The following is a 27,627-nucleotide window of genomic DNA, read 5'->3' as shown; positions in this document are numbered from 1 at the left end:
AGTTTGGAATTAAAAAATTTAAAGATATAGTAAAATAACTATTGTATTTTTTTTATGTTACTTTAATAAATCGCTATGGCCACACCATTTAAGGTATCCTAAACCCATTCGCAATTTAACATCTTCAGTATATTGGATTCATGTTAAAAAAAAAGTTTGGTGTGAACTACTTGTGTCTTCTTGGAGGAGTATGAATTCATTTACAGGCTGATTTTATCATAAATCCACAATAGAATTTCTGAGTTCTGTATCAATCTGTGTTGTTGTTTGTTTATTTTTATTTTTTTTATTTTTCATAGGAAGATATCTGATCCTTTACTCTCCTTTTTAATAAATGTGCTTATAAACCAAAAACAAGCTATTTATAGCTGTATTTATAAACTGCTTACTACTGACTATTAATATTGGGACAAGGCTTTATAAAGCATGAACTGACTATTTACTTTTTGAGTTTGAAATTATTATTTGCAGCACAAATAAGGTTTTTTACGATTTTTTAAAATTCCTAAAACTGTAAGAAAAGGATAAGGCCTAAGATTTCTATGTGAGTGGCTAAATTTATTTGTTTTTATAACTATAATGCATAAACTATGAAATTATACAAAATATATAAAAAAGTACAACAGTTATTGTTTTCCAATGTTTTTTAGCCTACTGCAATCATTCTAAACAGCTTGAATAAAACCTGTTAATATTTATTATAGACCACTGTAACTGTGTATAATCTAACAAACAAGTTTATTATGAAAATAAAAGTGTGTACACCAGATAAATTGGACGATAAAGAAATTGCTAACAATAGTATAATAGAGCATGTTTTATGTTTTTAGGCGTTTAGATGCAGAAATGGACAAATCAAATGTAAAATAAAATGTAATTGATTTAATTAAATATAGATTAATTCTTGTTAGAGCAAAATAATAAATAAATAAATAAATACGTACACACATTAAAAACGCAGCCAAGATGAATGAATTACATTTTTTATATAGATTAAAATTGAAGACAGAAGCAGCTGGTATACGCGGTCACTTAATATTCAAATCCAGTAGATCCACTTCAGATATATTTCTCAACGGTTTACGTTCACGTGGCTGTTTTCGTTTATATTCGCCAAGCTATTTTGAAATAATCTTGTCCGTGATGTGTTCGTTCGTACGACGAAAGCCAGAATCCTGCAGCTCGAGAGATATATGTTATTCTGCCAGTCGCGCTTTCAAATAGTCTTGCACACTTAAACGGGTCACAAACACCTGCATTTAGCTCTTGTAGTGTTACAATGGGTTTATTGTGTGCATTTGTGGTAATATTTTATTTAAAAAAGCTCTTAAACAAGAATAAATTCGTTTGTTTTGAGCTCGACACTGTACGCGCTGATCGGAGGCGTGATTTCATATAGGCAGCCTCAACTATTTCATTTTCACACAAACAGTTCAAAAACATCTTAATTTAGCTCTTGGTGTGTTCTAATTGGTGAATTGTGTGATATCGCTGCAATACTTTATTTTTAATAGCTATAAAACAAGAATAAACTCGTTTTTTCTGAGCTCATCATTCCAGATGCTCATGCTCAGAGCGGTGATTCATCTCTCGTGTTTCTCACGTATCACTGACCACACATCAATTATTAATGAGCCCTGACCTGATAATAATCATATATGTTGGTTTAGCTTGTCAGTGTGAATTAAATCCAAGTATTTATTTGTATTTTAACCGATTTAAAAGAGAAACTAAATCTCCGGTAATTGCACCTGTAGGGGCGCAATTTCTCTCAGACAATGGAAGTCTGAAGCACATATACTCAAACAGAGGGACAGAGTGATATGAGATGTCTGACAGTTTTTTAATTTTCTATTATCCATACAGTGTTGTAAAGTCGTGAAACTATCCATATTTACTCAGAATGACTTTTTATCTGTATGAAAAAAGGTTTTGAAGTGTTTGGAATTTAAAAATGCAGGAAAATTAATAATTCCAGTTTTACTGTCATAAAAAAAAATCACCACGACAAAACCGTTCAAGCTATCCAAAATCCATTGGCAATTTAAGTTGTTTAAAATGTTTTGGCATCATGTAGACAAAGTTTGGTGTGTATAGTGTTACTCTCCTCTGAGCAGTATGCATTAATTCACAACTAAATGTAAAAAAAAATCCACATTCAAATCAAAATAGCTGACTTCCTGTTGATCGTAGCTGATGACTGTGAATTAGAAAGTTGTCCGTCTTGATAAGAACAATTTTTTTACCAAGTTTGGTGTCTGTAGCTAAAACTAACCCCCCCACTTTTGACAAAAGGTGGCGCTATAGAGTGCCTTTTCCACGCCCTCTTATGAACTTTTGCCAGTGTCTAGTTATCATAAATACTGATATGTGTTCTGAGTTTGATGAAATTCTAAGCATGTTATATGCCTCAAAATCACCTGAGAAGTATTCCAGTTTGACATGTTGCCACGGCAACAATATTTTTATCTATCCAATTTCCCCCAGCAGATTCATATCGGCTGTGTTTTAACATTATTCTGATGAAGTTTGAAGCAAATCGAGTAAAAATAAGATGCTGAATTCAAAGCATTTTGAAAATGACACACTTCCTGCTGCCAGTTGGTGGCGCTATAACTTTGACTCCTAATAGTCACATATATGTGATCGACATCATACAATGAATAATCTGATGAAGTTTGATTGAAATCAGGAAATGTATGTGGATGGTATTAGACACTTCCTGTTTCTCAATTCTCGCCATAATTTCAACGCCTCGCCACGAGCAAACCGTTCGAGATATCAAAAATCCCCTGGCAATTTTTCATCCCCAATGTCTTGAGATCATGTTGACCGAGTTTGGTGGTAAACGAGTAAAAAACCTATGACAAGTATATCAAATTCCAGAGCATGCGCTTTTTACATAACTCTAAATAGCTGACTTCCTGTTGGGCGGAGCCCAATGACATGCAATACGAAAATTGTTCGGCACAATGAGATCTATATGTGTACTGAGTTTCATATGAATATGTGCAAGTATGTGTGAGCTATACATCAACATTTATGACTGTGTTCCAGGGGGCGCCATAGAGCCCCTGTGCCACGCCCGGGTCCCAACCTCTGCAGGCTCCTAAAGGGCACAGATTCCAAAGTGTGCGCAAATTTTCAAGAGTTTTTGAGTATGTTAGGGACCCCAAAAGCCCCCACAACTTTGATCAAAAATATGAATAATAAACCCTAAATAGCCAACTTCCTGTTGGGCGGAGCCTATGACATGCAGTACGAAAGTTGTTTGGTTTAATGAGATCTACATGTGTACCGAGTTTCATGTGTCTACGTGCAAGTATGTATGATATATGGCCCTCAGTATTCCAGGGGGCGCTGTAGAGCCCCTGTGCCACGCCCGTGTATCAGTCTCTGCCCGACCCTAATGGCCGCAGGTTCCAATCTGTGTGCCAATTTTCAAGAGTTTTCGAGCATGTTAAGGACCCCAAAAGCCCCCGTAACGTTAGAAAAAAATAATAATAATAATAATAATAATAAAAAATAATCCTAAGGAAAACAATAGGGCTCTCGCCCTCCAGGCTTGAGCCCTAATAACAAATAATCCTAAGGAAAACAATAGGGCTCTCGCCCTCCAGGCTTGAGCCCTAATAAGTGCTGAGTTGAGCGTTAAGTTTGCTTTTGTAAAATTTGAAACAAATTATTATTCAAAAACGTTAGTTGGACATTGAATTTGTTTGTGGTGTGCCTAATATGAATGCACTTCTAGATATAAAATGGTCTTGAATAGAGCACATATTCTGTGAGTTCCTTTGATGATACTTTTCCCAAAAAAAAAAATGAAAAAGAAGAATAAAAGAAATAGAGATTTAAATTTTTCATATAACTGATGATGATCCTGACACTAATTGGAAACGAGGCCAAAGCAGATAGGTGCTCAAATTTTAACAAGTGCCCTCTCCATCAATATTAGATTTTTTTGTGTGTTTCTGTTCATCTTCATCTCCTCACTCTCACTCTACACCATTTTTTCCTCTTGTTTTAACTGAGCGTTTTAAATTAAACACTCAGTTTAAAAGATACGTTTTTATACATACAAAGCTGGTGATTTTAATTTACATTTAAACAACTTTTGAATCAGCTAAAACATGGAAAAGATGTACAGGAAATTGTGGGTTTATAAATTAAAACTGAGTTTTGCCTGCTACCTTTTACTTTAAGTTGAAACTAAAATAACAAATACACTTTTTTTGTTTCTATATCAGACATCGGTCCAAATCACTGTTTTACAGTGTTAAGAGTGAATAGTATCAAGGTTGAGAAATTTCCATAATTTGTATTATACTTTTTTTTTTCTCAAGGTCATTTAAATGTTAAGTTGTTAAGACTGCCAGATCACGTTATTTAGCGGATAACCTTGCTGTAGTTGCTCTAATTGTGACAGTATATGCTTAATGGATTTTGCACGTTGCTAATTTTTTATGTTGCTAACAGACCCAGACATGGCTGACTTACTTCCTTGGGATATTGCATATTAAGATGCTGTCAACAATAAAGTGTGTGAACAAGAATGAATACGATCATATGCTCTGATTGCATGATATGTGACAAAGTGTCGTAAAGTTAAAAGAATATCATAACTGTCTTTAATGACACTTTTGGTCAATTTAATGTATTCTTGCATCCTTATTTTAACATACCATATTATTTTTCAATTATTACGTATTACCAATCAAACCTGAGCACTTCACATAGTCATTATGAGAGCAGAGGGAGTCTTTGGCTCAACTGGAACTACAGAATATAAACTGGCAATGTTGGTTTAATGGAGACTTGCTTCACATGAAAGCTAAGCTAAGAACTAGGAAACAGCATGACAAGCTTTTTCAACATGTCCTTGATGATTGAGCAGGCCCTTCTTCCTGCCGTTTAGCAAAGAATACTTGGCATGTGCATTAGCCGTATGCCTGTGGCTTGAAAAATAGCCATTTGAACTTTTCAGGACTTTTAAGTTCTTTGAGAGATTTGATTCTATTTGGAATGCAGTCATTGTGATGTGTGCCAATTTATGTGTGAATAAAAGAATCACAAAACAAAATAGAAAGCACAAAAAGCAGTAGCCTCAGCGTGTGCTGAAGTGTCCTTCCCTCCAGCCAAGTTTGTATTTGACATTCTTTCACCATGTAGAATTGGCTTTGAGAAACGCTATTTCTTACACCTTCGTAGTGTTCCTGGAAGTGGAGGCTTTTTTTCTGCCCATGTGTCATAATGGCTCACAATCAGAACCAGCGATGAAAGCTCTCATGTAATTCAATTACAACCAACCTTTCTTTTGATAGGGTTCAAATCCTCACATTTAATAACATTCTGACTGTGTGTGTGTGCTGGACACAGAAAAATGGAAAGAGTTTTGAAAATTACTAGTTCCAATATGCTTGACTGGCTATGTAACTTACGACAGCCAGAATTCAAAGGATTTTGAGTTCGTTGGAAACAGATTTAGCTTGTTAGCATGGCCCAGTTACTGTAGCCCCTGCAGTTCCATGCTGTTGGCATGCTAGATCCTGATCAAAAACATTTATCATGATATCTTGCTCTAGCTTTCCAATACAGCTGTTATTAACAAGTTAGCGATATGCTTAGCTAGTAGGCTAAGATGTTAGCTTGTGACTGCTTACCTGTTGGTCTCAGCGCTGTACTGTCCACGTCCCACCTGATTGATAGCACACACTCTGAACTGGTACGTTCTTGCTGGTGTTAGACCAATTACTAGCAAACTGGTTAGTGCAGGACTAACATCATCCATGTAGATTTTCCATGGAGAATCTATCAAGAACAATCAGATAAAACTAAGTTTACTTCATCCATTGTATTGAATAGTTCTTATTGAAGTGTTCACATTAAAAATAACAATTTTTGATGTGAGTTAGCCTGAGGGATTGTGGTCATGGTACTGGCAATGCCCCAGTATGCATACTTACAACAATTTTATCTCAGGCTTTGTGAATTTAACTAATTAACTGGTAACATGTTAAATTGTAACATTTAAATATGAATACGACGAAGAATTTAAAGTTTTTTGGGGCGGTAAGATTTTAATGGTTTTGAATGAAATTCAAATTCTTGCTGAACAAAAGTATTTAAGCTGCAGTAGGTAACTTTTGTAAAAATATATTTTTTACATATTTGTTAAACCTATCATCATGTCCTGACAGTAGAATATGAGACAGATAATCTGTGAAAAAATCAAGCTCCTCTGGCTCCTCCCAGTGCTCCTATTGCCATTTGCAGAAATGCATCGCTCCCGTTAAGAAACAACCAATCAGAGCTGCGGTCCGTAACTTTGTTTTTGTTCAAAATGTAGAAAAATTTATATAATAAGCAAGTACACCATGAATCCATTTTCCAAACCGTGTTTTTGGCTTGTCCTGAATCACTAGGGTGCACCTATAATAAGTGTTTATATTCTGACTATTTTAGATTGCTTCGGGGTACCGCGGCGGAGTAACCCAGTACCTTTGTGATTCTTCATAGACATAAACAGAGAGAAGTAGTTCCGGCTATGATGTTCTTCCGCAAGACGCAAGCAGTTCTGTTTATTAACCGCTAGAGCATCAAAAGTTACCTACCGCAGCTTTAATTACCTATACTGTACATTTAGATAACTATACTTAGATAAACACACATAATACACCCGGCGCAATGTGACGCAAGGCGCAGCGCAAGTGTGTTTTGCTAGTTTCAGTTCGGCGCTGTTCGCATTTTCCCATCCAGCGCCACGTCGTTTAATTTGCAAATGCATTTTTTTTTGTAGGCTAACTCGATTATATATATATGTGTGTTCAGTGTAGCCCAAAGTGTTCTTGTAGCACCCATTATTTAAGTTAATTATTCATGTGTCATGACAGATCACTCATGTGATTGGTTAGATCGCCTGTCAATCAAACTTCCAGGCAAAAGGTCAATTAGACACACTTCCTAGACAATATATATTCCTGCCACTACCACAAACTCTACTGAACTCTACTATGTTATGGGAAAGAATAAAGACAATATAGCTGCTTTAACCAGATCTATTTATTCCTACTAGATTATTTCTCACTTCTAAAGACGATAGGTAAAATTGAGTGTCAAAAAGGATTATTGTTTTTATTTTTATTAATTTAACCTATTTTACATTATTTATTATGAGTTGTTTGAATCATCTCTTTCTTTACAGCAGTTGGGTAAATGATGAATTTGACTGTGCTGTTGTTTATTCTGGAGGCTTTACTACCCACAACACCCAGTTTTTGAGTGTGTGTGTGTGTGTGTGTGTGTGTGTGTGTGTGTGTGTGTTTGTGTCTGCGTTTGCAGTACATTAAAAATGATGGAAGCAGATCAATGAACAATTTAGATTGTGAAACCACTCAAGCAGACCCAAGAGAAGAAAAGACAGAAACTATAAGCAACTGCAAAAAATAAATCACAAATTCAACAGGAACAGTAAATATTAAGCCACAGAGATGCACATGAATACCAATACAAAACACACACACACACACACACACACACACACACACACACACACACATAAAGCCATCAATAGAAGAGTGTGTGATCATCTGAATTTACTGCAAATCAACTGTGTACATTTGTGCAAGTGTGTATATGAGGAGAGAGAGAGAGAGAGAGAGATCTTAGTGTTTATTAGACATCCAGCACCTCCGCCCCACCCACATTTTTCATTGTCTTTCCTTTGACGATACACAAATCAATCTCTCTCTGTGTTTCCTTTCACTATCTCTTCCAGCATTCATCTTCCACCAATAACAGAGTCTTGGCTTAATACAGTGAAAACAAACCTCCTCCCACTACCCTCCATTACAATCAACTTCCATTTCTCTTCTCTTCTCACTCACTTCAGCCTGTCTGTCTGTTTTTAGAGCTAAGGAGGAAGACAGCAAAAGGTAAATGAGAAAGGACCTTCTTCAGTAGAATCCACTGGCTGCAAACCAGCTTAATTGAAAGCTGCAGCTAAGGGTGCATTAAGTTTAATAAACCATATGCCAAAGCTCATATAGCACACACACTTACTGTTCTCAGAGAGCTCAATGATGTAACGCAGTAGAGGACTGTTCCCATCAAAGGGCCGAACCCATGACAGAAGAACTGTTCTGCTGTCGGTCTCATTCAGAGCCACCTGTAGGTTACGTGGAGAATGGGGAAGTTCTCTGAAAAAGAGAAAGAGAGAGATCAAAATATGCTTATATGCATTTACATTCAATCAAAACTCTGATTCAAAGAAACATATATTTGAAGAAACAGTTCTCAAATTTCAACTTAAAGGAATAGTTCGTTCACAAATGAAAATGTACTCATGGGGCCGTACTTTAGATTAAGGATTGTAAAGTTGAAAAATATATATATATATTTCTTGCAAAAACACTTTGTTATGATGGATGGGCACAGTTTATTGTAATTCTCTTGGACTATTGAATATATATATTAAATATAACTCAGACTGTATTTGTCTGAATGAAGAAAGTTATGTGCAACTAGGATGACCCTAAAGGTAACGAATGTGGAAGTGCATAGGAAAGAGCAAAACACTGGTCACAAATAAGAAGTACAAAATAAGGAATTGTAACAAAAAATGAGGATTTCAATATAAGCCAAGGGGAGCCTGGTTTTTCCTTTGCTAAACAAAGGTAAACATTGCTTCCTTTGTTCCTATTAACAAAACTCGGTTCTTGCGAGACTAGCATATTCTCACTGGAGCTTATACTTAGTTTTGCCAGATTGGGTGGTTTGGAATTTGATTGTGCGGGTAAAAAATGTTTTGGGTGGGTGGACAAAATTTGGGCTGGCTTAGGGTCAGTTTAGCAGTTTTCAAATGTCTAAATTGTACAGGCTAATTGGTTTGCATACTGCATCCAATCAGTCAAAATGATGTTACTAAACACACACGCTCTGCAGAGTCGGCTGGTGCTGATGCTGATGTCACCCATCGCACTTTTATTCATTACAAGAGATCAGTAGACAGATGTGAACTTACAAATATTGCTACAAGTGTGTCTGCATCATGATCATAATAATTGCTGTAACTTGCTGTTAATCGTCTGGCTGACTCTGTATTGTATTAATTTTTCTGAAAAATCCTGTCATAAGCAAACAAACTGACAGTCACCACTTATAAGCTACTACTAAATATTGTAGAAACATAATTTTCTGTAAAGTTGCTTTGTAATGATTTGTATTGTAAAAAGCATTATACAAATAAACTTGAATTGAATTGAACTGAATGTGATGATTCATGATTGATGGATTTTTAGCACAATAAGGGATCTGATTTTGATAGCCGTATGTTCAAGTGATCACAATTCCAGAGTTGCCACAAAGTCCCTTTAAGACAATTCATTTCACTCTGCAGCCATCTTTGAAACACCTCTTGGGCATGCAAGTGAGCCTCCTATTTTTTTGAATGATAAAACATTAAATTCTTCAAAACTGTCCACCAAGCTTACGGTTAAATTTCATATTTGAAATCACCAATGAAATCTGACAACAGCTGTCTCATTAATGTTGTTTCTTTTGGTCAAATAGCATAAAAAAGCTTATTTTTCAGGCTAGTCCAGCCAATGTGCATGCACAGTCCTGAGTGCACGCCTCAGAACTCTGAATGTTTCTATAGCAACAGGGACTTCTACAGCAGCTGCAGTGATGCGATGACTTTACTGATTAGTGATTAGCTCTTTTACTCAGAAGGCGGGGATTCCATTGAATATAGAATTGTACCTTTTCTATATTATTTTGTCATCTTTATATTGTTTTAAGGAGTTAAAGCTGCAGTAGGTAACTTTTGTAAAAATATATTTTTTTTACAAATTTGTTAAACCTGTCATTATGTCCTGATAGTAGAATATGAGACAGATAATCTGTGAAAAAATCAAGCTCCTCTGGCTCCTCCCAGTGGTCCTATTGCCATTTGCAGAAATGCATCGCTCCCGTTAAGAAACAACCAATCAGAGCTGCGGTCCGTAACTTTGTTTGTGTTCCAAATGTAGAAAAATGAACATAATAAGCGAGTATACCATGAATTCATTTTCCAAACCGTGTTTTTAGCTTGTCCTGAATCACAAGGGTGCACCTATAATAAGTGTTTATATTCGGACTATTTTAGATTGCTTCGGGGGTACCGCGGCAGAGTAACCCAGTACCTTTGTGATTCTTCATAGACATAAACAGAGAGAAGTAGTTCCGGCTATGATGTTCTTCCGCAAGACGCAAGCAGTTCTGTTTATTAACCGCTAGAGCGTCAAAAGTTACCGACTGCAGCTTTAAAATGGTCCTTATCAGCCATGATTAGCAACAAAAATCGATCACATTTGGACATATTTGGGCTTTTTTTTTTTTTTTGATTGGGTGGCGAGCTTTAGGACTGGAAATCGTGCACCTAATCTGGTGACACTGCCTATGCTATAACTCCTACGTCCTCTGGCTGGAACACTACTCTCTAGAGTATGCATGTACCAGTTAGCAGAAGCTAGAGATAAAGGTTTATAAAGTTGAATAGTGGAATATTTGATTCTCTTCAGGTGGCCTTTATTAACCGCTGGAGCCATGTAGAGTCCTTTTTATGATGGATGGACACAGTTTATTGGACTTCTCTTGGACTATTGAGTATCACCCATTCACTGCCATTATAAAGCTTGGAAGAGCCAGGACATTTTTAAATGTAACTCCAATTGTATTCATCTGAAAAAGAAAGTCATATACACCTAGGATGACTTGATGGTGAGTAAATTATGGGGATTATTTTCATTTTTGTGTGAACTGTCCCTTTAACTCAATACCTTCTTTTGTTTTTCCACACAAGAAAGTCATCAGGATTTTGGACAATACGAGGTTGAAATTATCATTATTATTTCTTCTGAACCATCCCTTCAATATTACTTTCCACTGTTGCAAGATCAAAAGTTCCACTGTTTCTTCAACAACATTACATTTATGAAAACCACATTACAATATCACGTAATACAATTATGTCCTTTGCAGATGCTTGTAATATGTGTGTGAAGTTTATGCCCATCTGTCACAACAGTCTAAATATGCAATAAAATCTAATATAGTTTAAAGAGAGGAACTGCTCTGCCATTGTCTAACATGTGGTAATAAGAGGACCTGTCCACTGCCTGAGATTAACTTGAAAGTCTGAAACCACATTAGCATGTGAAGCATTGCCTCTCCTTCAACCGTCTGATGAGTTTTCTTTCGAAAGAGTTTGCAGGCTGTTATATTAAAGGTAGAGGAGTATATTGTGGTGCTCTGTTATCTTAATGTGACTGTCAAAGGTATTATTGTTATTATTCAAATCGCATGTGTTTTCAATTTGTATCTCATAATTTAAATGTCAGCTGTTAGGAGTCTTTTTCTAAAACCAGCCAAAACCTAGTTTTTCTCACAGAATAACGTGTCTTAAATTAAATATTGCTTTATTATGTATTCCGTTAAGCAGTACTAAAAGAATTGCACTACAATGCAGTCCTGTAAGCACATTTGCGAATCAGACAGTTTATTACAGTTATATTTGTCTCACGGTTGAGCTGTAATTTGATTCCACAAGCTCTACTCACAGTTTTTATTTTTTTATTTATTTTTATACAAGCACAATTCGGTCTTGTAGGGGGTTGTTTTCTAAGTAGCAACACAGTGGCATTTGGCACCACAAATGACATAAGTTTGGGGCGGGACTATCTGTTTGGGTGACCAATGGTGTGCGAGGGAGTTTGGGAAACCTGATCCTGCAGAAAGCATTATAACATGCTGATTTAGTGCTCAAAAAACATATTAGTGAAATAGTGAAAACAGTTGTTCTGTTTAATATTTTGGGGAAATCTGTAAACCATTTTTTCGGGATGCTTTGATGAACAGAAAGTATAAAAGAACAGCATTTATTTGAAACAGAAATCTTAAATGATAAATAATAAATTTAATGCATCCTTGCTAAAAAAAAAAAAAAAAACCTTCTTTTATACATTTTGGTGTAGTGTACATGCAATCATTTTACTTGTTTAAGAAAGACTTGACAGAAAAGAACATTATTTTGGCCTTTAGGTCAATTTGGTCTGTTTATCTTTCTGCTAGTGAATAATATTTTTAAACGCATCCAATTAAACAAGCACCACGCTTTTGCCTGTCATTTTTTAGTTTCTCTGTGTATTTCATCTACATCAAAGATCAATGAGATTTCCTCTGCATTCATCCATACGACAATCCGTGGGAGAACAACATTCAGCCATCTAGAAGCAGTAATTCATATCATAGCACGTGCATGTGTGCGTGTGTGTGTGTGTGTGTGTGTGTGTGTGTGTTTAATTAGTTCCTGATGTCACAGAAGTGTAGCAACATTGGCTAGTCGTCAAAGGAGATGATCTTGGCCTTGGGCATCAGGCCTATCTTATTCCACTCTCGCTTTATCTTCCTCCCGCCACACACACACACACACACGCACACATGCACAATCACAGCTGCTCCATCCTCTGTCCTATCATTACAGGCCATATTTGGATTGTTCTCTTGGCTTCAGAACTGCAACTGGGATCCAAGCATCTTCCTCCTACAATAGCACTCCAGCACGTAGCCAGTGCATGTGAAATATACAAGTATATTCGTTTTAAGCGTTTCATATCAAGCATGCATCCTGCTGTGGACCTGTGCATGTGTCTATTCCTGCTTACATGACTTCCAGTCGGGCAGTTTTCGAGTCGTTTCCAGCAGGTGAGATGACCCTGCAGGTGTAGTCACCGATGTCTCCGGACCACGTCTGGCTGATGTGGAGTGAACCTTCCTTCATTGACACTCGCCCACCAGTCGACAGGCTCAGCGGCTTGGTTCCTTTCTTCCATGCATATCTGAGGAGAAAAAGACTCTTTGTGATGACTCATAATCCACCAAAAATATCACACTCCAAAGACCTGCAGAAAATGCACTTAGCCTCCTGAGACAGAACAACATCAATGCCATATGACGGCTTCTCTCACTTATGCACTTGATAACGACCTAAACAAGGAGGATATACTGTAGAGTATAATACGGTAAAAACAGGCTAAACAGTCTCTAATGTAAAATTGTATATATATATATATATATATACATACACATACACACACACACACACACACACACACACAATAATACAGTTAGGCACTTAAGACCACAAATCTGACATTCATGCAGATCTTTTCAGCAGTTTAAAAAAAAAAATGGCAGCAGCAACATTAAATTATTAAATAATAAATAAATAGATAAAATCAGTATGTCTTTTTACGTTTATTAATAGGTAAAAAAAAACACTATATACATGATCAAATGTTTAGGGTCGGTAAGAATTAATATTATAATTTGTATTTATTTTTATTTTTTGGAATGAAGTCTCAGTATAGAAGGCAGTATAAGCAGTAATATTGTGAATAATATTAAAATTAAAGTCACTGTTTTCTATTTTAAAATATTTAAAAATGTGATTTATTCCTGTGATGGCAAAATGTTCAGCAGCCATTACTCCAGTCTTAAGTGTTACATGATCCTTCTGAAATAATTTTAATATTCTGATTTTGATGAATAAAAAGACCAGAATTCATTTGAAACTGAAATCTTTACTTTTAACTGAAGTTCCTTACTTTTGATAAAGACAAGGACACTTTTGATCAATGTATTAATTGATCAATTTATTAAAAGCATCAATGTCTTTAAAAAAAATCTTTTGAACATGATGTGGTTTCTAGGGTGTTCCGGGTTGTTGCTAGGTGGATTCTGACTAGTCCAAGTAAGGCCATATTTCAAGACTAAAGAGAACATTTTCAAGAATACAGCCTCAAATCTCTGATGGTTTACAAAAAAATAAAATAAATTACAGAACCAAAATATTGCACACACACACACACACACACACACACACACTCACACAAAACCTCAAAACTGGCAAATAAGTAGTGCTTCCATTCCACATGATCAAAGAAACTAAACTTATTTCCTAGGAAACTGGCACACAATAAAAATAAGTTATGAGTAAATTATTCACTCACATGAATTTAGTCAGTCACATGACTTTTGTATTTGACGTGCATCTACTGACAGGCGTTTATTCAGCAAATCCATCATTGCTCATTCTACTCAGTCCATCTTCAAATAGCTTAGAAAAGTACTCAAGTGGCCCGATTTAAGGAATCATTCGTGTCTGAAGCACAAGAGGTGCTGGGCGAGTTATGTCAGAGGTTTTGCGTAATAGTAACAGTGACGCTTGACTTAGCATCGCTAATTAGCAAAAACAAAAGCAGACCTTGCAGAGAAGACAATGTTAAGTTTGTGAAATTTAACAACATGCATCTCAGCTCAAGCTCTGACCTGACTGTGACTCTGGGGTCGTGGGTTGCTGTGCATTTCAGCACAGCGGTAGTTCCCTTGATGACACGCTGATCCTCAGGGGGTGTCGAAATGAAGGTTCGACCTGATTAATAAAATACAGTTCAGGACAAAATCATGCCACAGTTTAATCGTTACCAACAGCATTATTCACAGTTCTTTTAACCCTATTAGGTGATTCCCACTGACAGCTTCATTAGCAAAACAGAATTAAATTGACAAAGCATGAACGTTCGAATATTCACACTGTGTCTCAATGGATGAACATATAGTACGGCAAAGCAAATGAACAAATTACCTCACACACAACCCACTGGGTCCAATGGACTTGATTAAAGCTAATGTGTATAATATTTTCAGTATTAAATGGCTCTCTACCAGTTTAATGCACAGAGAGTGTATCACTGAGATACTATCATAATTTTTATTGAATATTTTGAATCAATTTTCTTTTTTTTTCATGTCTACACAGATTATATTATTTTTTTCAGACACATTAATTTAACTTTTAGCTATCTTATAAAAGCTATATTTTTTTTTTCAGTTAACATTTATTTGAAGTAACAATTATTTATTTATGAATTTATGTATTTATTTATTTACTTTTAAATGGATTTAATTTAAATTGTATTTAAATATAATAATTTTAACACGGTTTCTTCTTAAGCCCAATATGTCAATATCTAGCTTTCTATGTCTGGGACTACCTTTTTTGTCAGAGCTGTGTTGGTTGGGGGTAGTTTTTTCGAAAATCCATTTGGCGCCGCCTATGGTGCATATATTACACACTGCAGTTTTAATCTGACAGACTTCTTGCTTTTCTTTTTAAGTGGCCAAGCCACAAACAGCATTATTTAGGCTGGATGTCAAAAATGCTCTTAGACACTTCCACGCAGCCCACGTTTAAGTGTAAACCTACATCAGCATCATTAAGCATTCAGAGCAAGATAAACCAAGGCCTTGGGATTTAAGGATGACACTATTCCAGTGTGAAATTACTGCAAAAGACTTAACATTTAACAAGCATTGTGCTCTGCTATGCCTTTGCAATCAGCCTAGCTAATGAATGCTGCTATTAAGCCAAACAATTGCTGCTGATAAAGGCATGTTTGGAAACTGTCTGCAATCCTGCCTCTGCTGAACTGCAAATACACTGCATTCATTTGTACTTTCAAGTTATTAAGGACAACATATTTTTCATATTACACTTTCGTACTCAAGACTGTCAGGGCCATGGTTGCGTTGACCAGTCCCTCAGAGTTAGATGCCAAGCACGTATAGTTTCCTGCGTCGCTCGGCATTATGGGGAGTATCTGTAAGCCTCCGGACTCCAGCAGAGTGAAGCGAGGCATCTGCACCGATCCGCTGGCTAACACTTGAGAACCTGCAAGATTCACAGGGTTTAGGCACAAAGCTGTTCACAAGTTTAACATGTGTCCGTGTTAATGACATGCCAAATCTGACATACCATTCCTCCAAACAATGGCAGGTTTCGGCGCACCAGATGTGTCACAGGTGAAGACTGCTGACGTTCCGTCAGTCACAGTGATGTCAGAAGGGGGCGTGGTGAAAGATGGTGACACGCCTACAATGAAAACAAATGAGTCAGATAACTGAAAATCATTGATCCCAACAATAGGGTGAATATGTATTCTCTTTTTTACAGACCCATATTTTGGTAATGTAGCTGTAGCATTACTTATTTGCAAATGCTATTTGGTTAGATGGTTTGATATCAAATGCAATTAAATAAACGCAATTTTTGTGAGACTTGAGTGTTTTCAATTATTTGGGGTCTCTATATATGTGTACATGCAGTGAAGTATCACACCCCTATTACAATATTCAGTTATTCAAGTTATTCACTTGTTAATCAATTTCACAAACATGATGTATGTGCCTTACTTTAAAACTCTTAAACTTGAAAAAAAAAGTGTGAAGTGAAATGAAACTTGAAAGAAAAAGAAAGATGAGGATGACTAAGCGAGAGAGAGAGAGAGCTGGAGGTGTTGATTAAGTGCTGAGTGTGTGTGTGTGTGTGTGGTTGATCTCTCAGTAGACACTGATTAATTACACAGATCAATGAGGGGTCTCTGAACTCCCTGATCAATTCACAACCGAAAGAAGAAGAGAGCGAGATCACTGACTTTTAAAACATCTATGGCTGTATTTATGCATCATCCTCCCATTAGCCTGAAGCAATAGTTCACCCAAATATGAAAATTCTGTCATTATTTACTCACCCTGAAGTAATGTCAAAGCCATATTACTTATTCCAGTAGAAAAAAAAATGTGACCCAGGACCACAAAACCAGTCTTAAGTGTCAATTTTTCGAAATTGAGATGTATACATAATCTGAAAGCTGAATAAATAATATTTCCATTGATGTATGGTTTGTTAGAATCGGACAATATTTGGCCGAGATACAACTCAGAAAATCGTCTTTGAAGTTGTCCAAATGAATTCTTAGCAATGCATTGCATATTATTAATCAAAAATTAAGTTTTGATATATTTATGGTAGGAAATTATTTATTATTTAGCGTTATTATTTAGCAAATTATTTATTTATTTTTATGATTTTCTTGTGTCCATACAATGTACCTAGACCCTCTGAAGCTAAAAAAGGACAAAAAGCCCAAGATCAAATGAAAATATCTTTGTGGTACTAAAATTCATTCAATCATACAGGTCTAGAGCATGTGCGTGAGTAAAAGATGGCATTATTTCATTTTTGGGTGAACTATTTCTATACCTATGAATCTTACTTGTGACGACCAAGTTGGTGTGTGCCTGGATTTCTCCAGCCATGTTTTCAGCGAAGCACTGGAATATTCCGGCATCATCCGGCTGAATTCTCCGCACTTGCAGAACCATTGAGGAGGAGGTGAGCTTGTATCGAGGGTTGTTCAGTGTGGAGAGGGTGATGGCATCTTTGAACCACTCGAGCTTCGGTGTGGGAACCCCTGAATGATACATGAAGCATGACAATGTGTTTCAGCAGCTATCACACAGCTTAAATAAATTATAACTATTTGAGATAGACAGACATACAGACAGATAGATAGATCTATATAAGATCAGTATATAAGAATGTTTTCTCAATGATCATGTGACACTGAAGACTGGAGTAATGGCTTAATCTTGTTATCATAGGAATGAATTACATTTTGAAATAATGTACAATTTTGTAATAATATTTCACAATCTTACCGTTTTTTTACTGTATTCAGGTAATTTTAGCCTTGGTGAGAATGAAAGCCTTATTTCATAAACATTCAAATCTTGATTATTACAAACTTTAACAGGATTGTATGTTCCCCAAATTCTTAAGGGCTAGATTTACACAAATGTCACATGACATTTGATAGAAGAGAAGATTATTACCAAAGACACCCTCAAACACTACTTGATTTATCACAAGTTAACGTTTTTATCAATAGACCTTCATCAGGGCACACTTTGGTTTAATTAATCTAATAAATTGGCTTTGATTGATTAAACATCTAATAAAATTTTGACATGCTTCACTGACCAAAAAAAGAGCTTTGGAGAGGATAAGTGAGGGAGATCAAGAGAGAGGGAGTGAGAAATCAAGAAGCGAGCACAAAAACGAATAATACGGCAATTATATGTATTAGCAATAATTGTAATTTAAGTTCATCTGAAGGAACTCATGATATGCTCATCATGATATGCAAATTAACGAATGTATCATGGATAAATGCTGCAGCTCAACACTTTAAAAGGTCAAATAGCGTGAATCTGCCTTGCATCGTCGATAGTTGTCTCACACCCACAGAGATGCGAGACAAGGATGTTAAAATAAGACTGTCAAAAAATAAGCGTGCTGTAATTACATTTCTGACAGTTTAAGACAAAGTGCGCACATACTCAGCTTCACACTCTTACAAAAGTGTAAAAAGAACGAGATGAGATTCACAGCAAGTATAAACTGCAGAGGCACAAAAAAAGGAAAAGGCTCAGTAGTTTTCAAAAGTTTCAAGTTTCAAGTGAAACTGTCCAGATTTCTGTTAAATAAAGAAGGAAAACATTACAATAGAAAGAAAGGGAGAAGAAAGAACCATTTGAGCTCTTTACGAATTTTCCTTGTTAGAAGTCATGAAAAGTTTCACTTTTAGACACTTGGCACTTTGTTGCTGAAATGTAGGTCAGATTTACGCAGCTTGTTAAAAGGATTTTCTAGTTGGATTCTATTCCTCCGTTGCCCTGTGAGCCAATGATATACCTAATGTCTAATAACTAGATCCTAACGTAATTTGAATACTGACACCAATTAGAGGCTAATTCCATTAGCACCTCAGTCTCCATTTATTATATACTTGACCACTTATTCTAGATCAATCATTTAGTCGATTAAATAAAGATGAATTCAAATAGGGACACGTTGAGGAAATCAGCAGGGGTCGATGCGGCGCGCTTAGTTGAAAAGGTCAAATTTGTGAGGCGACAAACGGCCACGATAAAAGTCTTTCAGCTGACTCAGCAAATAAACTGAATGATGTTCTTACAGCAAATAGTAATCTGAAAGCACACCAGCCACAGTAAAATGACCATGATATAACATTGCGCAGAAATGGGAACATTATGCTTTTAAAAGATACATTTAAAGGTTCAGGACTGACAGGCATTGCGCTGGAAGTTAAGTGAAGTTTTTTGTGCAAGTGCTGGCAGTTTATATACCCCTGACAATATAAAGATTATAGTTTTCTGCAGGGGAATGGTTATACAACAGCGTATACAGAGTATGTAGGACATGTATTGTATGACTCTAAAGTGGTCAAACTCAGGGGTGCTGCAGTAATTTGATAGGTGCAACACAGCCGCTTGTCTTTGTGGGGGCGGGGCTTACCTTTGACCTGACAGTGAAGCTCCACGGTTTTCTCAACTTCTGTTATCACCGACCTCATCGGTTTTGCCATGAAGTATGGAGGCTCTGTGTTCATACACACACACACACACACACACACACACACACACACACACACACACACACACACACACACACACATTATTGTTAGTACAAACAATAATGCAAAAAGTGCAAAACTTGTTACCCTGATGTTAGAATGCGATATAAAGTTACTAAGGTGGTTTGGGTGGTTGCTGATGCATGCTGGGTAAGTTGCTAGGGCATCAATAGGCAGGTGCTTCATTTTTGGAGTGGTTTCAAGGGTATCAATAGGTGTTATGCTTTTTGAGTGGTTGTTAGGTAATCACTCGGTGTTTGCTTACATGTTATAGGTGGTGGTCACTGCATCGCTAAGTGTTGATTGATGTGTGCTGGTTAGTTGCTAGGAAAATAGCATGCATTTTTTTTAGTGGTTGCTAGGGTATGACCAGGTATAGTAATGGCTTTAGTGTTCTGGGTGGTTGCTAGGGTGTAAGTGGTTACTTGCAGTTTTAGTTGATTGCTTAGATGTTATAGGTGGTTGCCCTGATATTGCTAGGTGGTTGCTGATGTGTGCTGGTTAGTTGCTAGGGAACTGGTATGCAGTTGTTTTTAGTGGTTGCTATGGTATCAGCAGGTAGGGCATTGTTAGGTGGTTGCCTAGGTGACATGTGTGGTTGCTAAGGCATTGTTAGGTGGTTGCTTAGGTGTTCTGTGTGGTTGTTCACAGTATGTATTTGTGGAAGACATCATGTATGGCGTACCTCATATTAGTTGGCATGTATTTATATTTTTTCCAATTAACACCAATTTGAGTGTGTTCTAGAGTTTGCTGACATAACAGGTGGATATTCAAAGTAAAATAATACAAAGTGTATTTTAAAGTCAAGATGAAAGAGTAACAGTATGAATATGTATTTCACTAAACTACATGTAAAAAGCAAGAAGTGATGCCAGACTTTTCCTAGCAGTCTTTGGTGCTGCACTTCATAATAGTAAAATAGCAGAACATCATTCAGTTTATATTATAAAAGTATATAAATGTCATCCTTTCATCCACTGTGACTTTATTTTCTCTTTTATTTTCAGATTTCATGACAGGAAGAGCAAGACTCCTGTTACTTTTCACACACCTGGCATTTTTTCCCCCTCTCGCTCGTCTAACTCACTCCAAATGAAAGTAGACAAAGGACCCGTTAAGCATTATGCTGATAACAGCTTTTCACTTACTGAAGAATATCGGGAAAAAAAGGAGGGGGTAAAACAACTAACAACAGTAACAAAAAAATGAACGATTTTCTCTCCTCCTTTCAGTTCCTCCCTAACAAATCAGCACTTATTCAGTCTCATTGTATGTTTATGCAGATCAGGATATACATATTCAGACTGACACCTGAATCGGATTCAACAGCAGAAACAATAAAAACCTCCAACATCTCAACCTCTTTTCCACTGCTGGCTGCTCTGACATGTTCACTTTATCTTTCTATAAAAGTCTCTCTGAGCCTCCAACAGCCCCAATTTATTCATCACTCCATTGGCTGCCTTATGCATATGCATGCCCCCCTTTCACCCAATCATGTAAGGCACACACCTGTCAGATAAGCTCATTGAAAGAATATTCCTTGCTGTTTTTAATGAGTGTGAGTTGAATATTCATAGCTCATCTTTTGATGAAAAATATCTCAGGGCAGAGAATAATATTTATGTTTTTGGATGAAAGACTAGAGCTGTTAGGGAGGCTGAGGAAGCCTTTATCTTGATGTTTAGATAAAACACCAGTGACTTGACAAGAAATGCTGATATCCAACTTGCTTTTGTTTGAATGAATGTGTATAAAAACCAAAAAACTCACTTTTACAAAATTTCTACATTCGTCCTTCCACTTACTTCTGCTTCTTCTGTGTATATAAATAATTCCTCACAATTGAGAAAAATGTGAATGAGACCTACAGTATTGTCAGCCAAATTAAAACCCATTACATTTCAAAGAGTGAGCTGTAAGGATATGACGGCAGCAGCGTGCTTAAAATAATCAAAGCCCTTTTGTCCATTGGTCTGGATCCTAATAGAGTTATCATTAAAGTGAACAATATAGTTTTCATTTTCGGTTACTCAAAAGTGATGATGTTTTTAATTTGTATTGCTGTATGGGCATATGTGCAGTAATTTATACTTGTAGCTGTACTTGATTACAAATAACTGCCCTGAGGCATTAAAAATGGCCATGGTACTGGACTGACTTGCTTTTTAAAAGACCTAGGATCCTATTTTAACGATCTTAATGCAAAGTGTAAAGTGCACGGCGCAGGTGCACTCAGGGCGTGTCCAAATCCACTTTTGCTATTTTAACGACAGAAAAAAAGGTTGGCGAAGCCCGGGTACATGGTCTAAACGGGTTGTCCCTATTCTCTTAATGAGAAAAGGGTGTTTTTTTGGAGTAACGCGCAATAAACCAATCAGAGTCTCATCTTCCATTCCCTTCAAGAGCCAGTTGCGCTCGTGCCATGACGGATTTGCTATTTACACAGCGGAAATTGGCAAGTGCAAAGACAGAACGCGTCTCCGAGATGAAACGGAGCTGCTCGTGTGTGAGCAAATAGCCTAATTCTGATACATGCGATTACTTTTTGAGCCATTGAGCCAGATTTTAGACCAGGTTTGAATTGGTCTATTTCGCAGTCTATTTTCAGCTCATTAAAATAGCATTACACCAGCAATGCACCTGAACCCACCTTTTTTTTAGACCAGCATGCCCATGGGCGCACAAATGAGCGCAAATGCATTTTCTAATTAAACGACATGGCGCTGGACGGGAAAATGCGAACAGCACCGGACTGAAACTAGCAAACACACTGGCACTGCACCTTGTGTCGCATTGTGCCGGGTGTATGATAGGCCCCTAGTGTTATACGAGATAAAAAATGAGCTGATTACAGTTTTTAATTCAACGATCTGCTTGAATTCAAATCCATCTGTCAAACTCTTGTTCTTTAGCACATTCCATTAAAATAATACTAAAAAGTCTGTCAGAACCTGCATGCATAGCAGAACAGGAGGAACACCGTTTGTCTTACCCAGCACGGAGAGGTACGCTTTGGCCTCTGTGCTCTTTTGAGTGCTGTTTCTGAGCGCAGCCTCGCACACGTACAGACCCATGTCCACTGAGGTAGGGTTACTGATGACCAGCCTGCGACCAAACGAGTCCACTCCTGCTGTTAGTCTCACCCCATTACGCTTCCAGAACACCTGCAGCCTGTCAAGAGATCTTCTCCACACACACACACACACACACACACACACAAAACACAACACATGAACTGCCATACTGAAATGAATTCTCAAGCCAAGAATTATGAAGAGCACAGCAATTATTTATGTGTAAATATTTGAGAAAAACACATACATTACATGGTCAAAAGTATGTGGACACCCCGAATTAACAGGTTGGCTGAGCCTCTAAACTCAGGCGAAGACTACTGTGAATGTTTAAAGGCAACTTTTGTGGGTTTTAATCTACACTTAGGTAGGGTCACATTTACTTGGTCAAAATTACAAAAGATTTCTATTTCAAATAAATGTTCTTTCCATTCACTAAAGAAACCTGAAAAAAATGACCAGATTTTCACATAAATATTAAGCAGCACAACTGTTTTCAACATTGATATTAATAAGAAATGTCATGTGACACGGAAGACTGGAGTGATGATGCTGAAAATTCAGCTTTGATCACAGGAATAAATTACCTTTTTAAATATACTCAAAAAGAAAACTTTATTTCGTATATTGTTTCAAATAAATACAGAATTCTTTTTAAATAACAATTTAAATGTTAGCGTTTATTCTAGTGTACTTCACTATTAGCAGCTAAACTTATTTAAAATTCACAGTCTCTTGCAAGAAAACAAATGATGACTCATGCATTACATCATTTTATGGGTCATTTGTTCTGAAATAAAAATCTCACCCAGCTTTACTGTACACACGTCTATATACTATTGTCCACAAAGTGTTTTTGACAAAATTGAAAAGAAGAATCTGGTTTCACTAAGCTGAAACAATGCCTAACTAAGTCAAAGTTTTACAGCAATAAAATGTGAAATGACAGATATAATCACAATTCTGACTGAATGACACTAAATTAGATAACCAATGTTATGGATAATGAAAACAATATAACGATTACAAACATCTGTGAAATTATACAAGAACCCTGTTATTAACGGAGCCCAGGCTGTGATTCACTGCCGTCGAGGGCAACCCACCTCGCATTAACGACGCACTCAAGAGTAGTCTCACTCGCCCCAGCAACCACTGATGTGTTCTTAGGTGCAATCACTATCACCGGGGCAACCAATTCAGCTGGGGCAATAACGTCTGAGATGGAGAAAGCCAAAAGAACGGTCAAAGAGAGAGAGAGAGAGAGAGAGACAGCTGATTATTTGCACAATCAATCAGGTTAATAGACTGAGCATCAAAGGGAAGATAAGGTTTTGTTATGAGGTGCTTATTTTCTTCTTCTTCTTCTTTTTTATCATCTCTCTAAATCATTTCGTTCTCTGAAAAATAATACATGCAGAAGAAAGTCAAATGACTCTCCATGGTTGACGGATGACAGAGGAGGGAAAGAAAGAGTGGGAGATGAGGAAAGATAGGTGAGTGGCGAAAATGACTAGATTGAGTCTTTAAAGGAATATTTCACCAAAAAATGAAAGTGATGTCATTTACTCATACTCGCGTCATTCTGTGCAAATCACTGTACAATGAATGGGAACTGGAGATTTCAATCGCAAAAAGTTTGCAAAAGCACCATAAAAGTTACACATACAGAATGCATTCTGCAGTATTAAGTATTTCATAAAATTTATATGGTTGTGCATTATATTCCTTGGCACATTCATTGGGGAACTACTGATGTCTGATTAGTCAGATATTTTCAATGAATTAATACTTTATTCTCAATATTTCTAAGTATTTTAATATTATACTCAAGATTTTATAGTGTACTTTTGTAGCTTTTGTATCTTTTAAAATCTTCTTTTTTTTAAATTGCATTCGTTGCATTATGATTTTTAAATGCCGTGAAATAAAATACAGAACGAGTAAATAATAATAGAATTTTCCTTTTATGAGAATGATTCCTTTAAGAATCAAGGAGAATACACCTCTGATGAAAAGCAACCTACCGTGATAGATAAACTAGCACACAGATGCAAACGCACACACAAGCTTTGATCTGATCTTTGATCAGTGACTGGAAAGGTGTAATGAATTCTCGCTTTCTCCAAACACAGCAGTGATAGATGCTCTAACTTTTGTAATCTCAGATGGGATATATGTAATTTATGCATTCATCTCACTGTATCTCATCATTCAAAGAAATGACAAACAAAGCACAAAAAAAAGAAGCTATAGCAGAAAACCACGAGCGAAAATGAAATCCAGAAGAACGGACTGAGCAAATGGAATTGGACAGTAAAAGTCAATAAGAAAGTGAACAAGATATATAGGAGAGCTATTTCTGAAAGTCTAAAAACGAAGCACTATTTCAGAATGAAAGTTGTGTGTGTGCACTCTAAATGTAGCCAGTATATGTTTAACAGGTTTGGATCTTATTACCCGGCATGAAACCTGATTTGCATAGTTTTGATCAACTATATGATAAATCACATAGCAACATGTTATAAAACATGCTAGAAACATGTTAGCAACATGGTAAATCATGCTAGTAGTGTGTTAAAATATGCTAGCAATATTAGTTGTTACATGTTTAATTCTAAAAGCTTTTCAATACCTTTTTGACCTATTAGACTTTGTCCAGCCAACATCAATGGCATTAAAATTTATTTTTCTAGTCATTAATATAAGCTATTATGCATACATATGAGGAAAAAAAACCTACAAACAGTCAGTGCTCTCTGGTTTTAGGGCTTGAAATGGCAGTGATCGATCAAACTTTTTTGAAAAGTTACGGAACTATACGTGTCCAAGTCCAACTGTGTGAAATGCAATATCATGCTGAACGGCAAACAATTAACATAAATACATTAAATATGATCCAGTAGAAATTAAGAATCCCAGTCTAGCTCACATCCCTCACCTCTGCTGACAGAATAGTTGTATGAGTCTATCTATTCTCATATTGCGCTTCTGGAAATGCTGATTATAGCTGCAGGTTATGGTTCAGAGTGAGCTCAGAAGTACAGTGGCCTCAAGAACGCCGCAAATGAAAAGGAGGTTCTGCACTAAGGGGAAAAGACAGTGTGTCGTGCTTCTGAGGTAGTGCTGCTGTCAGCCGCTAACACAGCCTCATGCACTCAAGTCAGAATGGTGTTTGACATGGTGTTGACACGGTGTTGTCTTCCACGAGTTGGTATTCATCAGGCACAGATATTAGCCGCCTTGAGCATATCGAGATGGTCGGCAAACGATGTAGAACACAGCTACAGGGACAAGCGGAGTCCACACTCGAGGATAGGGGTCATTCGGCAAGATCGGATGTGATAATCTTAATCCAGTGTCTGTCTACATGAGTAGTGAGTGAGATTACGACATGTGGAGATATTAAATTTGTCTCTGAGGAGAATCCATTATCTTAAGCCTCTAACAAATCCATCTAAACACATAGTACAAGAGAGATTACACACACACACACACACACACAGAGGAAGACAGCATGGGTGAGACAGCAAAGAGAGAGCAAGGAAATTATTTTTTCTCAGGATTCTAGGCTGTGTTTGGTCAATGTGTGCACATATTACTGTGAAACTAAATATCATGCTGTGTGTGTGGGTTAAGCTTAAGGTAAGCAGAACTATTTGAAATGATCAGACAATAACTTCTTTTAATATGTATTTTGCAGTACTAATATGCATGCATAATTAATGTACTAAATGAAAAATAATGGGATAAAAATTATAGATCCACAATACATAAAAGATCAGCTATAGTATAGGTATGTTCAGAATTAAATACATGAATATGTACAGTGTATGCTACATACTATATAAAAAAACACATTATAAAATGTTATTAGTATGTTAATTTAATTAAAAATATTAAAAATAAAATAAAATAAAATGGTCATATTATTATTATTATTATAAAAAAAAAAATGGGATCATCCGAAACAAAACAATATATATATATTAGGGCTGCAACTAATGATTTTCATAATGAAGTAGTCTGTTAAAATTTTATTTGATTAATCAATTAATCTGATAAAAAAATCCAAACATTAATTGTTAAAAAATTAAATTAAACATTTTATCAATTATGAAAATGTTTCAGTTATAAAAATGTTACTCCACATCCTGCCCAGTGTTGTACCCCAAACAATGTGCAAGTCTATGAAAACATATACAGTGAATGTAATCACTCATCTGAAAACAGAATTCATATTACATTTATACTCCATTACAAAAGTCCCTTTACAGTTACTCCTCATATAAAAGTACAATTACTTGGGTTGCATATAGAATATAAAAAAAAATTGTATTTTTGTACTCCACTTTTGTTGTGCTTAATCTATTTGTCTTTTAGTCTGCGTCTGCAGTACTTGTGTTGGATTAAAACGTATCTCCTAAAGCTTGAACGGGGGTTATTATTGCTTGTCTTCATTGTACTTCATCCAACCCTGTTCAAAATTCTTCCCATAGCCCATGATTCCGAACATAGCCCGTGCCTCATTTTCTGAGCAATCAGAAAGGGAAATGCCAAGAGGATGAATGTTCACTTCATAAATCAAAATCTCAAAGCAGATGATCATCTGATGTCATCAGAGCAAGGAGACAGGAGAAGAGGGGAAGAGAACGAGAGAGAAAGCGAGAGGAAGGGAAGATTGCAAGATGTAAGAGTTCATTAGAGTGTCTTACCAAGGGAACCACGATTCCTCTTGTTTACTGCCCATCAGTTCACAGAGGACAGAGAAAAAAAAAGAAAATAAATAAATCAGGGGGAAAAAACAAAATATATCCTCAAACTTTAAGCTCAAAAAATTATATTAGCTCCACTGCTCTTGGTCCCTCTTTCATACCTGCTGTCATGTTATCACCCTGTGGCATGTAATTATGGGAATTTGCTAACCCTTGACCTGCCCTTAATGGAAGCACCACACCTACTGTCTTCCTATTTTCACTTAAACCTGCAAAAATGAGGTGCAGACTATACAGATGAGAGTAAACACCCACAGAGATAAACAAAGAGATGCATTTTGATCAATATCACACATAGAAATGAGTGTCAAGATTCATCAAATGCAAAAATACAGTATTTCACTTACTTTAAAGTAGCTGTATCTCATATCCAATTTTGTCTATAAATCAAGTCTG

The 27,627-nt window shown here is 36.4% G+C and overlaps 1 protein-coding gene across 1 annotated transcript in view; it reads right to left on the bottom strand.

Annotated features, from left to right (window-relative positions):
- LOC127994722 (protein sidekick-1-like) overlaps positions 1-27,627 on the bottom strand; it is a 204,277-nt gene that overhangs the window by 71,640 nt on the left and 105,010 nt on the right. Inside the window, exons 6-15 of the mRNA XM_052591829.1 lie at positions 23,563-23,674; positions 22,375-22,565; positions 19,259-19,342; positions 17,154-17,351; positions 15,854-15,970; positions 15,602-15,769; positions 14,368-14,470; positions 12,702-12,875; positions 8,059-8,195; positions 5,661-5,808 (exon numbers count right to left, since the gene is read on the bottom strand). Of these exons, the coding sequence (XP_052447789.1) occupies positions 5,661-5,808; positions 8,059-8,195; positions 12,702-12,875; positions 14,368-14,470; positions 15,602-15,769; positions 15,854-15,970; positions 17,154-17,351; positions 19,259-19,342; positions 22,375-22,565; positions 23,563-23,674 (1,432 nt within the window). The remainder of the gene's footprint in view (positions 1-5,660; positions 5,809-8,058; positions 8,196-12,701; positions 12,876-14,367; positions 14,471-15,601; positions 15,770-15,853; positions 15,971-17,153; positions 17,352-19,258; positions 19,343-22,374; positions 22,566-23,562; positions 23,675-27,627) is intronic.

The sequence above is a fragment of the Carassius gibelio genome, chromosome A1 (assembly GCF_023724105.1).
Source record: "Carassius gibelio isolate Cgi1373 ecotype wild population from Czech Republic chromosome A1, carGib1.2-hapl.c, whole genome shotgun sequence".
Taxonomy (NCBI): domain Eukaryota; kingdom Metazoa; phylum Chordata; class Actinopteri; order Cypriniformes; family Cyprinidae; genus Carassius; species Carassius gibelio.
This window is presented reverse-complemented; position numbering and strand designations above follow the sequence as displayed.